This window comes from Barbus barbus, assembly GCF_936440315.1.
Source record: "Barbus barbus genome assembly, chromosome: 45".
NCBI classification, from domain to species: Eukaryota; Metazoa; Chordata; class Actinopteri; order Cypriniformes; family Cyprinidae; genus Barbus; species Barbus barbus.
In genome coordinates this window covers 7,499,372-7,515,745 of record NC_136723.1, presented here as the reverse complement: position 1 = coordinate 7,515,745, position 16,374 = coordinate 7,499,372, and the positions used below count along the sequence as shown (strand labels likewise).

At 36.2% G+C, this 16,374-nt stretch overlaps 1 protein-coding gene across 1 annotated transcript in view; it reads left to right on the top strand.

Moving 5' to 3' along the window:
* LOC306864297 (exosome RNA helicase MTR4) overlaps positions 1-16,374 on the top strand; it is a 42,222-nt gene that overhangs the window by 24,998 nt on the left and 850 nt on the right. Inside the window, exons 20-26 of the mRNA XM_079408232.1 lie at positions 1,532-1,642; positions 3,191-3,379; positions 10,827-10,990; positions 11,184-11,289; positions 13,702-13,758; positions 14,310-14,472; positions 16,031-16,135. Coding sequence (XP_079264358.1) covers positions 1,532-1,642; positions 3,191-3,379; positions 10,827-10,990; positions 11,184-11,289; positions 13,702-13,758; positions 14,310-14,472; positions 16,031-16,135 — 895 coding nt within the window. The remainder of the gene's footprint in view (positions 1-1,531; positions 1,643-3,190; positions 3,380-10,826; positions 10,991-11,183; positions 11,290-13,701; positions 13,759-14,309; positions 14,473-16,030; positions 16,136-16,374) is intronic.

The window sequence follows — 16,374 nt, the reverse complement described above, 5'->3', positions numbered from 1 at the left end:
TGCTTTTTGCAAGGTAAATATCCATATTTCAAACGTTATAAACACTTACGGAGGCGTGTTTTATTATGGGTGCTCGCACTTTATTTCACGTCTTCTGAACTGTTGACAAAAAGCACCCGCTTACCCCATTGAAAGGCTTGGAGGGGCAGGACAATTTTTAATATAACTCCGATTGGATACATCTGAAAGAAGAAAGTCACATACACCTAGGATGCTTTGAGGGTGAGTAAAAGTTGGGTGAACTAACCCTTTAAATTTTTTGTTTCATTTGTGTTTTAATACAGCGTCCACTATTAACTTTGTGCCAAACATACCAGTGATGTTTTAAGAAAATGTAATGCCCATGCAACCTTGTTTTGCAATATTGGATATGAGATTAATTCAGTGTTAAATGGTAAATAATGTTATTTTTGTATTATTTGTGTATTATAGTAAATATTGATGTTTTGTGAAATAACTTTTTCTGGCCAGAGGAGAACTGGCCCCCGACTGAGCCTGGCTTCTCCCAAGGTTTTTCTTCTCTATTCTGTCTCAGAGGGAGTTTTGGTTGCTTGCCGCTGTCGCCTCTGGCTTGCTCAGTTGGGGACACTTAATTTCTAGTGATTATCGGCAATTTGATTTCACAGATACTATTTAAACTAAACTGATCTAGACAATGACATCTCTGAACTCAATAATGAAATGCCTTTAACTGAAAATTGAGTGTTTAATCTGATTATTATACATTACTGACACTATATTCTCCAATTTGATACTGTTGAGTGCTTTGACACAATCTGTATTGTTAAAAGCGCTACATAAAGGTGACTTGACTTTAATTTTCATATTTTCAACTTTAGTAATTGTTTTGTACTAATATTGTTTTTTCTATATAGCTTTGTTTTTATTTCAGTTTTTGTAATGTTATGTAATGTACTTCAAATGTAAAAATTTTTCTGTGTTTTTCGTTTAATATTACTCCATTTCAGCTTTATTTAAAATAATTTTTTTTTAGTAAACAACAACAACCGAAATCAATATTAAATACATTTTTAATCATGTTGACAACTTTAGTTTAATCCAGATTCAGCAGACTGACCCTGTTTTATGGAATATGGGGACTTCCTTCAACAGATTTTGATGTCAATTGCCTGGAGCTCAAAATGCTTATTGCATTTTTACAGCATAATTTACTAGAGAAACTTGTCTGTGTCGCAAAGCATAAAAATCCCAAAGCACCTTGTTACAACCGTGATTGCAGTGTTTTTGTCATTGTTTTCCTTTTTTGACACCTTTCTTCAAACGTTAAGCGATTTAGCTGGAGTTCCAGTGGTTTGAGGCTGGATGGCTTTAGCTGATGGCTGTTGTTTTCCTTCCCCATCTCCGTGGGCTTGTTAACTCTGCTTTATGTCAACGCCGGTCCTGCTGAATGTGTTTAGATTGACCCTCCAGCTTCTTGCTGTGGTTTTGGTCATATATGGCCATGGTGTTCTTCATGCCAGAGGCAGCCAAAAAAGATTTGCCCAATCAGAACTGTTTGTTTGTCGTTCAGGTTGTTCCTGTGATTCTTCATCTCATCACCTCCATTAGCTCTGTGCGCCTCTACATCCCCAAAGACCTGCGGCCGTATGACAACCGACAGAGCATGCTCAAATCCATACAGGTCAGCACACACACACAATGGTAGATTTGTAATGACATACTATTTGTACTATTTATTTAAAAAATAATAATAATAATAATGTCCTTATTACTTGATTTGATTCAATTAAAAATGTGTTATTAGTGCTGATAATCAGAAGACATCAATAAACATCGAAGTTCAGTGATCTCCACTGAGATATTCTGCTTGAATGTGAATGTGTAGGCCTTCACACGGCCTGCCTTTTGCATAAATCTGCCATCAAACCTTCTTAGTGATGAACTCTACGTCCAAACATCTTTATATTGTTTTTTTTGAGATTGTGGTGACTGAATAAGTGTTCTTGCGCAAGCTCTGTGCCACAATATAAATTTGTTTAATTGAAAAACAAGAATTATAATTTGCAGTTAATGGAATTTATATTAGAAATGTCATTGTTTTAGCTTTTGAGAGAAGCTTTTGAGTTTTATCAGTTTTAATAATGTTATTTATTATTTAATAAGTCAGAAGTTGACATTCTCTTCATTTGTGCTCATGATGCAATAATATGCAATAATTCTGATTAAATTTCTCGAATGGCATTCATGATCAGTATTGGGATTTTAATAATCACGATTATGTTGCTTAAAATTGTAGTTGAACTATAATGTAGTATGACTAAAATATGAGTAAGTTTTCATTGACTGAAACAGACTAAAATTCCCAGACCTTTTAGTCCATCAAAACATGACTAAACCAAAAGAAGAAGCGTAGACTAGTCTTACAAGTTAGTCATTTTCTTTAAGACTGGTTCTTTAAGACTGGTCGTAGCTTGCTTTTTTTTTTTTTAAGTCAGTTGCAGTACATTTAAAACTCTAGGTCTAACTAATCTAATTAAAAAAATAAAACTTAGCGAAGTGTTCTTAGTCCTTAAGACAGTCTCAAAATGCTACTGGCCCGAGGCTTTCTGCGGATCTTAAAATGTTAATTCGCCCTTCCACAAAAAAGTCTTAAAAACATATGACAAATACCTTTAATCAGTATACATTTACTTGAAATGCAAACTGAACATGTAGTCTTCTTGTTTTCTAATAAATCAAACAAATGTAGAGTTTATGCTTAAAATGAGATCAAATGTGGGGTATGAAAACTTATTTTCTCTTTGGATTTGATTTTTCTGAGCCTGTTGGCTGATAGTACTGGAAATCTATTGGAAATGTTTTTTTATTCTTTTTTTTTTTTATTTTACTAAATGTGCCTTTATTAGCAACAGTCTTAAGTTTTTTTTTTTTTTTAATTTACCTTCATAAACCTGCAGAAGCCTTTTAAGAAATAGCTAATAAATGAAGTTCATGTGACACTGTACCATACTTCTACTGTTTGCATACTGCCTCACATACTACACGACAAAAAATGAAGACACATCTGTGCTGTTTTTTTCAATGCAGAGCGTAACAAATTGTTTAATCTTATCTTTGTCTGTTGGACCATCTCAACTGATCTTCTAATGAAAGGTGTTGAATGATGATGATTATAATAATTTAGGTTTTAAAGATAAAGCAAATGACTGCGTCTGTTTGTGGTTTCCAGGAGGTGCAGAAACGTTTCCCAGATGGCATTCCTCTGCTAGATCCTATAGACGACATGGGTATCAAGGATCCAGCGCTGAAGAAGGTCATTCAGAAGGTGGAGGCGTTCGAGCACAGGATGTACACGCACCCCCTGCACAGCGACCCCAAACTGGAGGCCGTTTACACTCTGTGTGAGAAGAAAGCGCTGGTGAGTCCACTGTAGGATGAATGTGCAGAAGTCACGGTGGGATTGATAAAAATATTGTTTCTTTTCATAGACGCAACCTTTTTCTGGTCAGCGCATGAGTCGCAAATGTCATTTAAAATATGGCTCTATTGTTTAAGGCGCACCAGAAGGGGTGGGTGCCATTTCCTGCGGCAGAATTCTTGAAGGTCCACCAGAACTAAACAAAAGCGGGAAACAGACATTAGTGCAGGGTGAATAGGCGCTCAAATTGGATCACAAACAATCATACGGCCCCATAATCTCTTACATTGTGCAACGGCATTAAGGGGATAAGTGTTTTTAATTTAATAGGTTCCCTACAGGAGTTGTGCATGTGTTATATTTGTTGTTGGGTTTGCATGTTATGGAATGAAATGGTCAGATGCATTATGGGGACTTGGGATATCCCTCCAAACCAGATTAGACCTTTGGTTAGATCAACCCTGTTTTATAGGAGTAACCCAGAACTAAACATTCATAGCGGCTTAGAAATCCTGAAACTTTCCTAACACAGGCTAGATTGGCTTGGAAAGTATAAAATGTTCAATTTATAATTTTTTTTAGGTAAATGTCTTGTTACTTATTTACTGTATAAATTACATTGCTTTTTATATTTCTCTTATTTGGATATTTAAAATAATTTGGTTAATACATTTAATGCCTGGATTATATACTAAATATTTATAATATTGCATATGATGCTATTTTAAAGATATTTTTTGGGTATTTGGTGTAACAGAATATGTTGACATGCTTTAATGTTCAAAAAACACATTATTTTCCAAATGCTGTACATTATTGTAGTTTCTCTGTGCCCCACCTCTCTCAAACGCATAGTTTTCTGTGCATTGTGATTGGCTGAACACCACAAGCATGCGTCGGAAATGTAACGCCCTTCACCATAATCGCGAGCTTCAGCCTTCAAGTTAGCTTACCATCAGTTCAAGCCCGAAAGGGGAACAGAGTCGCGTGACAGGCACAGTGATGATGCTCGTATGTATTTGCAGTACACAAGCCGCGGTTAAGATGATTTCTGACGGGCTGTACACTCCTCTGTGATGTGACCCTGTTCCCCTCACACACACACACACACACACACACACGACGCATTACATGCAAAACTCTGCATTTGAACAGTCTATAGCAGATACTTAAACTAATAACAAAACATACTTACAGTCGCTGATTCAGAAGCGCCAGATTGTCATAGCATAGTTGGAATTTACCCCTTTTTTTTTTTTTTTTTTTTTTTTTAAGAAATAGCCTTCGTGCATAGCCAGCCTTGTACTCTCCTAGGTTCATGAAACTGTCGTCCATAAAATGCGTTGCACAAATTCGAACATTTGATTTGTGCTGTTCTGTTGTAAACCGATTCCTAAATGCGTCTACTTTCAGAAAGCCAAATAAAGTGCTTTTGTTTTCACATAGAAACACACAGTGTCTCCCAGACATGGCTGCATCAACACTACTGCGGTTACTGAAACCACGCCGCCTTTGCGTGAACATTTGGGCGGCATTACGCAAATATTTCCACATCGTGACGTAGACATGTGGGGGTGTGTTTGAATGAGCTGTTTCAGCCCGGTCTGGATCAGCCTTCTCTTTTAGATAGAATAAATTATTTTGTGGGAGACTTTGAGCTTTGTAACTCTGCAGATCTTATGCATGCACAAACAGCTACATAACACACTAAAGAAAAGGAAAACAAGCAATTACATCATATGACCCCTTTAAATAATTGTAAGACAAAATGTTTTTTATTTGTATACATTTGAGGAATCATCTAGGATAGGAAAATATTTTCTGGTTTATTAAGTGGTACAATTGTTCATTGAGCTCTTGCCCTAGTTGTAGGCGTGAATGTAGGTCATAGCATTTAGACCACACATTAGCATTAGCAATACACAAAACGGCTTGCTTATTGCTATTGTATGTATTGTTTATTGTTGATTGTTGGATGTGGTTTCTGGAGGAGTGAGAAATTCTTGCCCTTTTTGCTTGAAAACAATTCAGCTCTTCTCAGTGTCCTGTTTTCAGTCTGTGTCTGAATCACTTTAGGAAGATCTCAGATAAGCCTTAAAGTGGATAATGGCATTAGAGCCACTCAGACAGTGAGTCTTGTAAGTGGTGACTCAGGTGAACAGCATTTAACCTTACTGTCTCACTGATATTAGCTATCTGGACTAGTGTTGTCACGATACTGGAATTTCTAACTTCGATACGATACCTTGAAAAATATCGATACTCGATACCATTTTCGATACCACGGAGAAAAAAACTGCCACAATATTAAGGGGGTAATTTTTTTAATTTAAAGATAAATGTAACAAGTCGAGAACATGCGGTATATTTTACATGAACAAAAAAATGTCTTGAGGTACTGCATTTGTTGATTTATTTATTAATCTTTTATTAATCTTAGTTAAATGTTAATTGAAACTAATGTTTACTAATACATGTACTAATTAAAATCCAAAGTTCTATTTGTTGATATTCTCATTTGCTTCATAACCAAAATATTTCCAGATATGGGCCCTATGAAATCAGTTTTATTTTTCCCCAAATTCCGTTTTATTTTTTTCTACATTCAGTTTTTTCCATTTAAATTTTTCTGGATTCCGTTTTTTTCCGTTTGAATTTTTCTGGACTCTTTTTTTTTTAATGGTCATATTAAATGCTATTAATCTAAAAGCATGTCTAATTCATTAAAATCATGAAAATTATACAATTTAACATTTAATTTATTAAAAGTGTAACAAAAATGACACGTTTAGGGCCGTATGAAATGTTTGAACCTTATGTTTTATTGTTACCAAATTCTGTGTTTTAGCATGTCTATTAGGCTATTTGAATGCATACAAATTTTTTTATTTATTCTTACAGTAGCCTTATGAAATGTGTTTTCCCCCCTCAGAAATTCTGTGTTGTGTATTTAAATTGTACTGGATATCAGATGAAGGCATAAAACTATTTTAATTCATTTATATTTGAATTAATGAAAATTAAACATTTACATTTTTGGCAAATGAAGGGGATTTACTATTAAAATTAAAATATTTTGTGATTATTTCTTTAAAAAAATTAACAGTAGTAGTAAGTAGTAGTATTATGTACATTCTACTAAATAATAGTAATATAGCCTATTTCTGGCACACGGTCTTTAATAGTTAAACCGAACTTTTATTTTGACGGGTTGCCGAGAATACTTCTAACGTTCTGTGTGTGTATGATATGACGCTAGTTTTACTCAAATTAAATGGTAAAATGCTCGTAAAGTGCCTTTCAGATCAGTTCTGGAGATATTGTTGATGTATTTATGTCCTCATTGAGACAGCAGACGCTGAAATCAACGCGAGCGCCACATTAGTAAACACAACCGCACGTGCAGCACATTCACACAGAGACGCGCAGAACATGCAGGATTCATATTTAAATCCACTTTTGCAGCTTAATATTTACAGATACTAGTCCATATCGCGATTTGATTTAAGTGTAATGACCTACTTTTGATTAATTCATCCAAACTTTGACAAATTCCGTGACATTCCGCGTTAAACTGTAAATTCTGTGTTTATGACTGGATTCCGTGCGCGTTCTCTGCATCGCGGAGATCATAGATCCCTACAGATAGCGCTCCTGCTGTGTTCTTTAACAACCAGAGCAGTCATCTTTCTATTCACTTCACTTTTGCTATTTAACCAGAGCGAAGGAGAGGAGTGCGGTCACGTGTGGTGCTTGTCCACGCGCCTTTGGAGAGAAGTGAAAGTGACAGCTCGGCTAGTATCTGTGTATCGATACTTCGGGAAATTAATATTGGTACCGTTCAGATATTTCAGTATCGATATTTATCGAAATATCGATATTTTTGACAACACTAATCTGGACTGATTTGGGTTCTTTCTTTTAGTGAACGGTAGCTAATTATTTCATTTTAGCTAGCTTATTTTCACATAATTTAGTCAGCTATGTAATCCGCTCTGTCGTTACAGGTCAGTGGTGTAATTCTGAATAATATGATTTTCATTACTCTAGTTAAAGGAATGAAAAATACAGCACGCCATTGGTAATAGGATTATATGTAGTTTAAAGAATATGATTTAAAGGGATAGTTTACCCAAAAATGAATAATTCTAGCATTAATTGCTCACCCTCATGTCGTTCCAAACCCGTAAGACCTTCGCTCATTTTCAGTACACAAATTAAGAGATATTTTTGATGAAATCCAAGAGCTTTCTGAGCCTGCATAGACAGCAAAGTAACGGACACGTTCAAGGCCCAGAAAGGTAGTAAGGACATCGTTAAAATAGTCCATGTGACATCAGTGGCTCAACTGTAATTTTATGAAGTTAATTCAATAATGTAATTCAATAAAAGTATTCAACGATTTCTTCTCTCCTGGGACGGTCCTCCGGCATTATTGAGAGTACCATGATGCGTGCATTGCTTTCTGGCAGAGGAACACACGCGCATGCATCATGGTGCTCTCAATAATGGCGGCAGACCATCCCGGAAGAGAAGAAATCCTTGAATAAAGTTTTCTTTGCACACAAAAAGTATTCTCATAGCTTCATAAAATTAAGGTTGAACCACTGATGTCACATGGATCATTTTAACAATGTCTTGACTGCTTGCCGTCTATGGAGGGTCAGAGAGCTCTTGGATTTCATAAAAAATATCTTAATTTGTGTTCCGAAGATGAACGAAGGTTTTGCGGGTTCGGAGCGACATGAGGGTGAGTCATTAATGACAGAATTTTCAGTTTTGGGTGAACCATCCCTTTAATACACCATTCACAAGTTTTGACTTGGAGGCAATGCTGCAGCCAAGTGTATAAGTGGTATTTTCAGTATTGTTTACTAAAACTATTAAAAATCGTTGTCATTATTCGAAATAGTTGGGGGAAAAAAATTAGATGGAAAAACTTTCAATCGCTCCTCAAGGCACCATTTACATTTGAAATTCTAAAATTACTAAAACTGAAATAAATATTTTTAAAAACCGACTAGGGCTGTCATAAACAATTATTTTGATAATAGAGTATTCAGTCGATTATTCTGTTGATTTAACCACGTAATCAAGTTTTTGTGGTAATAAAAATAGCAAACAATAGACTTTAATAGGCTTAAAATACATATGTGACCCTGGAGCACAAAACCAGTCATAAGTAGCACGAGTATATTTGTAGCAATAGCCAACAATACATTTTAAGGGTCAAAATTATTGATTTTTCTTTTATGCCAAAAATCATTAGGACATTAAGGGCATGTTCCATGAAGATATTTTGTGAATTTCCTACTGTAAATATATCAAAACTTAACTTTTGATTAGTAATATGAATTGATAAGAACTTAATTTGGACAACTTTAAAGGGGATTTTCTCAATATTTTGAGATTTTTGCACCCTCAGATTCCAGATTTTCAAATAGTTGTATCTCGGCCAAATATTGTCCGATCCTAATAAACCATACACCAATGGAAAGCTTATTCAGCTTTCAGATGATGTATAAATCTCAATTTCGGAAAATTTACCCTTATGACTGGTTTTGTGGTCCAGGGTCACACACACAATAGCAATGAGGCAATAATAATTGGTTCAAATAAAATATCAAATGCAAGTAATCATATGGTTTTGTGCATACTAAACCCACAGTGCATATATTTATTTAACTGAATCACAATCTTTGTGAATTCACAATAGCACTATGCTTTATGATTTTTAAAGGGATTTAATATATCATACAGCCTTAGAAAATGGTCTAATAATGCTTTCTTGGATTCTCGTCCGTGGAATGCGCCACTTCAGGTATTTTGCCAGTTAATGCAATCAAGGCTGTTTTTATTATTATCGAGTACTCAAATTTAATCTCGGAAACGATTAACAAACTAACCTAAAACAAACTAATAAAAATGACAAGCACATAAAATGATTGAAATTTAATGAAAAAAAATTGGAAAATTGAAATGGAAACTGATAATATCAAAACAAAAGCTAATTTAAAGTATAAAATACTACAATTTTATATAAATAATACTAAAATAACTCTAAATACTAATGACAAATGTGACAAGTGTTTTTGAAATGGAGACTCACTTCCCGTTTATCGTCGTAGTCATCTCCATAAATACCCAACGGAATGGCTGATGAACTTTTTTCTTTTAAAGTGTGCGTAACACAGTTTCACCCAATCTCATGTTAATCTTGAGTACCTATAGAGTTATACTGCATCCTTCATATCTCCAAAAAGTCTTTAGTTTGATCATATTTATAAAAGAAAGATACAGCTTTACGATTCTCTCCGAAAAAAGCCGAGCTCCTGGAGGTGCGCCGTGGGCGGAGCTAAAGAGTGACGAGCACTTGAGCGCCGATCGCCGACAAAACACAGGCATTTGATGCCGTTTCACTTATCATATGCAGTTCTGAATCATGACCGGGATCTTTTATAGCTGGAACTGCTCCATCTTTCAGTATCAAACGATACGCAAATCCAGCGTCGAACTGGGTCTTGTTTATAAAACGTTCGTCAGCAAACACACTTGCGAAACTCCATTGCTGCGCCGAAAAACAAACTGCATCCACTGTTCAAGTAACGCTGGGTTCTTTGGGAAGCTTAACAAGGTTATCTTTCCCTTACAACCAAAAGCACACTTCTTTAGAGACATTCTTCCCGAGCGAGTCCCATGCAGTGCTGCCAAATGAAGCGTGTTGATGGGTGCGCTCTCTCTCTGGTCGATGTGTGCACAGGCGCGCTCCTCCAGGAGAAATGCCCATATAAGGAGTTCCACCCTCGTTTATGTCAGCAAGACCCATGATTGAAAAAAACTTTCCGAAACTTGTACGAACCCGGAAAGATTTTTTTGGCACAGAAATACTGTCATACTTCCAATTTGTTTTTTGAAACTTTGGCCATGGTTGGCATGAGAATCCAACTTTATCAGTGTAAATAACTCTAAATGCACTGAACAACATTGTACCCCCCCTTTAATGAAAGAGTAGTAATTTCACATGAATCCACTCTAAATTACGTAAAAGGTAATGAATGATCGTGTCTAAGTTATTCCTAAGTTAGACAAATGTTTGCCAATGTTTTGTGCACTTTAGACAAATGGTGGCGCTATCTCCACACTGGCTTGGTATGGTGTTGTGTCAATGCGTTAAAACATGCTTCAGCCATGTTTTCTGTGTGATGCCTTCATCAAGTTTGATGATGTTACATGCAAAAGATGTAACCATACACGTTCAAGTGCATGTTTACAGATGTTGTTTGTTTATGGAAACATTTAAGGCTTTACATGATTGTGCGACAGGTGTTTCTTCCTGGAACAGGCGTCTTGGAAATGTATGCTTAGGTAATGTTTCTGATGTGTTAAATCACACTTTTAAAACGGGAAGTATGTCTTTTCTCACTGTCAGTGTGCTTGTGTGTTTCAGATTGCAGGCGACATTAAAGCGGCAAAGCGCGAGCTAAAGAAAGCACGTACCGTGCTGCAGATGGACGAGCTGAAGTGCAGGAAGCGTGTGCTGCGGCGCCTGGGATTCGCCACTTCCTCTGATGTCATCGAGATGAAAGGCCGTGTTGCTTGTGAGATCAGCAGGTTGGTTAGCAAGAAAACAAAAATAAGCACAATGGTCGTTCAACTATTTTTTGTTCACGAGTCCTTGTTCTAAACAATTCTAGCTAATAGACTTGCATTAAAAGCAAACAAAACAATTTTACTCTCAGGCAGCTATTATTTTCAACACGCAAGCTCGTTCCTAAACCATCCTGTGGTGTTCTTGTGTTTACAGTGCAGATGAGCTGTTACTGACAGAGATGGTGTTTAACGGGCTGTTCAACGACCTGACCGCGGAGCAGGCCACCGCGCTCCTCAGCTGCTTTGTCTTCCAGGAAAATGTAAGGCCAAAATATCATCATGCACATGCTGAAATGTGGTCAGGATGTAATATGAGAGAAGTCGATGGGTTATGACAGTTATGGGCCCAAATAACCTGTTGTATTTGGCTTGAAATGGTCATGAATGCAGGGAATGAAAGGCCCCGCTTCTATTTAAGACTTGTGAAGCATGTGAATAATACATGCAAATTAGTTTAATGTATACCAATATTATGCCATATATTTGATACAATGGATTTAATAAAATGAGTTGTTATTTTGGAAGTTTTCCAGTTTCATATACAGTCAGAATCAAAAATTAAACGATGCTTTGGTGTAAAAATATTTGAAAGCTTTTAAGAAATCAGAAAAGGTAATTTACAATACCAAAGTTTCAAGTTCTAAGTATACTTTGTTTACACTAGGGTATGTGTAGTGCACATGACTTAAATTTGGTCATCAGTATGGTACGTGCAGTTAGGAAAGTCGGGCTACGCTCATGCTATGCACACATGCGCCTTGAATTTTTGGGCGCTAATTAATTTGTCCACAAGATGACAGTAGTTGCCGAGCTCATTGTTTAACTAAAAGAAACGGGAGAGATAAAACAACAAATCTTTTGAATGGCTGTCACCATGTCCACATGCCATTAAGGCTGTCTACACGGTTATCTACACAGTATTCATTTGTCCTGTTGTCGGAAGTAGCTCAAGCATGTAGAGTAAGTCAGAAATAAAACATAATCTGCAGAGCTGAGATTCACTTCACAAGATTCATTTGAGGAAAAACTATTACCGAATACACACCGAAACTCAAAGATCTTAATTACAAACCACCAAAATGAAAGTTCGGTTTAACTTGAAGAAATAATGACAGAAATATATTACTGTTATATATTAAAATGTACTTCTCAAAGTAATAATAATAAAATTTTTAAGGAATATCATATAACCAAAATATTTTTTTATTTGTTCAAATGTATACATGTTATAATTTGTTTCAATTCATTTTTAAGTTTATATATTTAGACAGAAAAAACAATGTTTTGCTGTAAATTAATTAAATTATATGGTTTTCATTTTAGAAGATTGTTTGAAGTTTTATTAATTCATGTTATTAGACACAATTTTTGATGATATATTTGTATTAAATTTGAAAACACACAATCCAAAAAAACAAAACAAAAAATGGAAAGCAAAATACAGAAAAAAATAAACTTTAATATTATTAGGAAGCAATTAAATTTTTTTACATTTTTATGTGGAAAGCATTTCTTTCCCCATTAATGGTAAATGAATATCGTGTGTATCAAATATCGAATATTGTATCAATATGACCACTAAGGTGAAGTTAATAACATCTGTGCCACCAAAAAGTGAAAGTAAATTGCCATTGGTCGTGTTATGTCTGACCCCGTTGTGCCATTTGTGGTGCATGTTGGTTTGCTCGTGGAGTGCATGATTGTGTGTGCCATAGTTCAGCTGTTTCTTCTCTTTAGTCATCTGTCAGTTTAAAGACTTTTCACCTGTCATAAGATGGTGCGAAAGACTGGATAGAAAGGAAAATCATTCCACAGGAGGCGGCAGAGAGAGCTCTTAAGCATCTTGTGATTTACCCTGAAACTAAGTGAAAGTGTCGCCCAGGGCCATGAACACCCATAAAGATTAAAAACAGACACTTTCCAAAATCATGAAAATGATGGATGTTAAAAGAGACATGTGATTTTAGACAATCCTGATCTCAATGAAAATACACCACTTATCATTTTTTTAATTTTGAAATTAAAATGTTGTTTTTATTTGTATTTATTTCTTTTTTTGCACAGTCAAAAATCTGCTACAAGTGTCCTGAAATCATAATGAATAAAACAGCCTTAATAAACGGATGAAATTCTTGAAAAGAAAAACTTAGCTTGGCATAAGCCTTTATTTCTTATGACAAAATTACGAAGCTTTACTGCTTATTAGTATTTGAACATGTGGTAAGCATGCTGGAAGAATATATAATAAAAATAACTTTCAAAAAATAAATGTGAATTTTTACATGACATTATTTAGTCATTAACCCATTAATAACAAATGGAAATTTGTCACATGATGCAGTCTTATCTGTTTATGGTTGCCAAGCAGTGTCACTTGCGGCAGATAATTATGCATCATTACCAGAAAATATTGGTTGTGCTGTCTCCCACTAGTGAGTATGCTTTTAAGGAGTCAGTCCACATTTTTACAGTTATTTGACGTCATCCATGCTGACTCGGTGTTCGCAACTTAAAAGCCTCTCCCATGAAGCCTGGCAGATCTCATTCCCTTTACGCAAGGTTTAGAAATTTGAAGTGCACTGCACATTTTATGTGTTCAATCCAGTTGGCATAATTGTTCCTGCCAGTGTCCCTTCATTCCCTTGTTTTAATTAGCTTCTCTCCATCAACAGGCTAATGAGATGCCCAAACTGACGGAGCAGCTGGCTGGACCACTTCGACAGATGCAGGTACTGTGTTCAGGAGGGAGGACTTGGTCAGCCACCCTGAAATTCTTCACATTACAGGCTTACTATCACACACACTGTTTATCAAATAACACTTAGACTCCTGCCACTGTTTGCATTTATGGATTAATCCGATAGGTCAGTCTGATCCTCCAAAGACGTGGTTTGGAACAGTTTGACAGTTTTTACTATGTGTGAAGTGTTTGTGTGTGGGCACATGTAGGTCAGTTTGAGGGCGTCATTTCACAGTTTCAGTTGCTGTGACGGTAAACCGTTCACAGTTGTTTAAACCACTACTAAACAAGCAGAAATCTAAGCAGAAATAGTCCACTTAAAAAATCTAATTGTCATTTACTGAGCCCGTGGAGCACAAAAGGAGAATTTTAGCAGAATGTCCCAGGTGCTCTTTTCCTTATCTTGTTCCCCATATGTCTTCTGAAGCCGTGTTTCTTCTGAAAAATGTCCCTTCCATTATAAACTCGCAAAGCATCTAGAATAATGCCTTTACTGATCCCGTATCATCATGAATGACACGCGTTCTGCTGTGGTTGTAGGAATGTGCCAAGCGTATTGCTAAGGTGTCCGCAGAGGCCAAGCTGGACGTGGATGAGGACACGTACCTGAACCAGTTCCGCCCGCACCTGATGGATGTGGTCTACACCTGGGCCAACGGCTCCTCATTCTCTCAGATATGCAAAATGACAGATGTGTTTGAAGGTACTCGTTTACTCGTAACGAATATATCTTGCAACAAATTTATCTATAAAATATTTTCAATATTTTTGTGATTTAATTGAAGCCAGTTGTGTTTCTTATGGTGTGTGCACATCGAAAGCAAATTTAATTATTCGCGTGAGTAGATTACATACAAAAACGTGAATAGATGCGAATTCACACCAAGCAACGCAAATTATGTGAATTGGGCAATGCGATTGCCACGAACGTGCGATATATGCCTCAAACGCGTCTTCTGCACAAGTTGAAAAATTTCAACTCCAGCGGAAGATTCACATGACTCGTTGTTGCAAAAGCCAATCAGCAAAGAGCTTATTGACACGTCCAGTTGTAACAGACAATGGAGGAGTGCATTATGCAATGGTTTTATTCACGCAAGTGACATGGAAAACATCCTGTGAGTAATCTAGAGTGATAATGTGATGCAAATATTCATTTGCTTTTGGTGCGCGCACACCGTTAGACCACTGTGTTCACAAATGTTCACTTTATCTACAATGATGTTGTAGATAAAACTGTAAAAAATATTTAAAAACAAATTAACATTTATGTAGCAGAATATTTAGTATTGCTATATTAGTACATAGAATTACATATTTTATTAATTTATTGAAAAGTATGCCTATGCATGTAACTTTTTTTTTTTTTTTTTTGCTTTGTTTAACATTTTAAAGATTTTGAATCTGCAATCTAATAGTGCCTGTTTGATCCGTGTTATGGCTCCTCTGATTAGGGAAGAAAAAAAATAAATATGATAGATAGGCAGATGGATGATTGATATATTTTTTTTCCCGTATCGCCCAACCCTAAATGTCTTATATTTAATTCTACCATAAAAAGACTATTTTCATATCATTCCAGTTTCCCAAAAATGAGCAAATGTAATTAGTTTGTGAAACTATTAGGAATCAGGGATGTTGCACTTGGTCCTGACTTCACAAGTACAGCATGGGGCATGTTGTGAAATAAAAGGATTTAAAATGTATTTTCAGCACATCTCCCAGAAGCCTCTGCTCTGAGATTTGGCCGTGTCTGAGGCATGACGTGTGTTTTGAAACGCAGATCTCATGTCTTGTCAAGAAAATCCCCCATCTGTCCGTGCTCCAGCTCCTGAGTGAAATTTTGGCTGCGTTCATGTGCATTAGCAAACAGCAAAACACTTGTAGTAATAAATTGCAGTGAGGGAGATGTTATTTGAAAAATGGAGAAGTTCCCCTATTCTCTATCATCCTACTTTCACCTCAAACTGAATTGGACTACATTTCCCAAAAGCATCGTAAGCCTAAGTTTATCATAGCTCCATTGGTTTCAGTGGGTCTACGATTTACTTAAGCTTATGCTTTTGGGAAACGCAGCCCTGCTCTCAATAGAGATCTTAGAACATCATGCCAGCAAAAACCCTTGTGCCAAGAAACGTTTCATAGAAATAAACATTGCTAATACAACTGGACATTGAAACTACGGGTTACAAGCACTGAAATGACCATATGTGGTTGGTATGTAGTAAGTGCGAGGAGGACTAACTCTCTCTCTTTCTCAGGCAGTATTATCCGCTGTATGCGCAGATTGGAGGAGCTCTTGAGGCAGATGTGCCAGGCAGCCAAGGCCATTGGAAACACGGAGCTGGAGAATAAGTTTGCCACGGGTAAGACATGCTCTAGACTCGTGGTGTGACTCATTGAGCTAAATAGAGCCACGTGCACAAGAGTATCCAGTTTATTATGGACAGCTTTGAGCACTTGACTGGTAAACTGTCTTGGAAAGATTTAATTATTGATCACATTCTGAGAACCTGTGGACGCGAGATGCAAGATAACAAACTAATCGACAATCCAAGATCATCTCAATATTGCTGTTCAGTATTTTCACTCGTTATTTAATTTA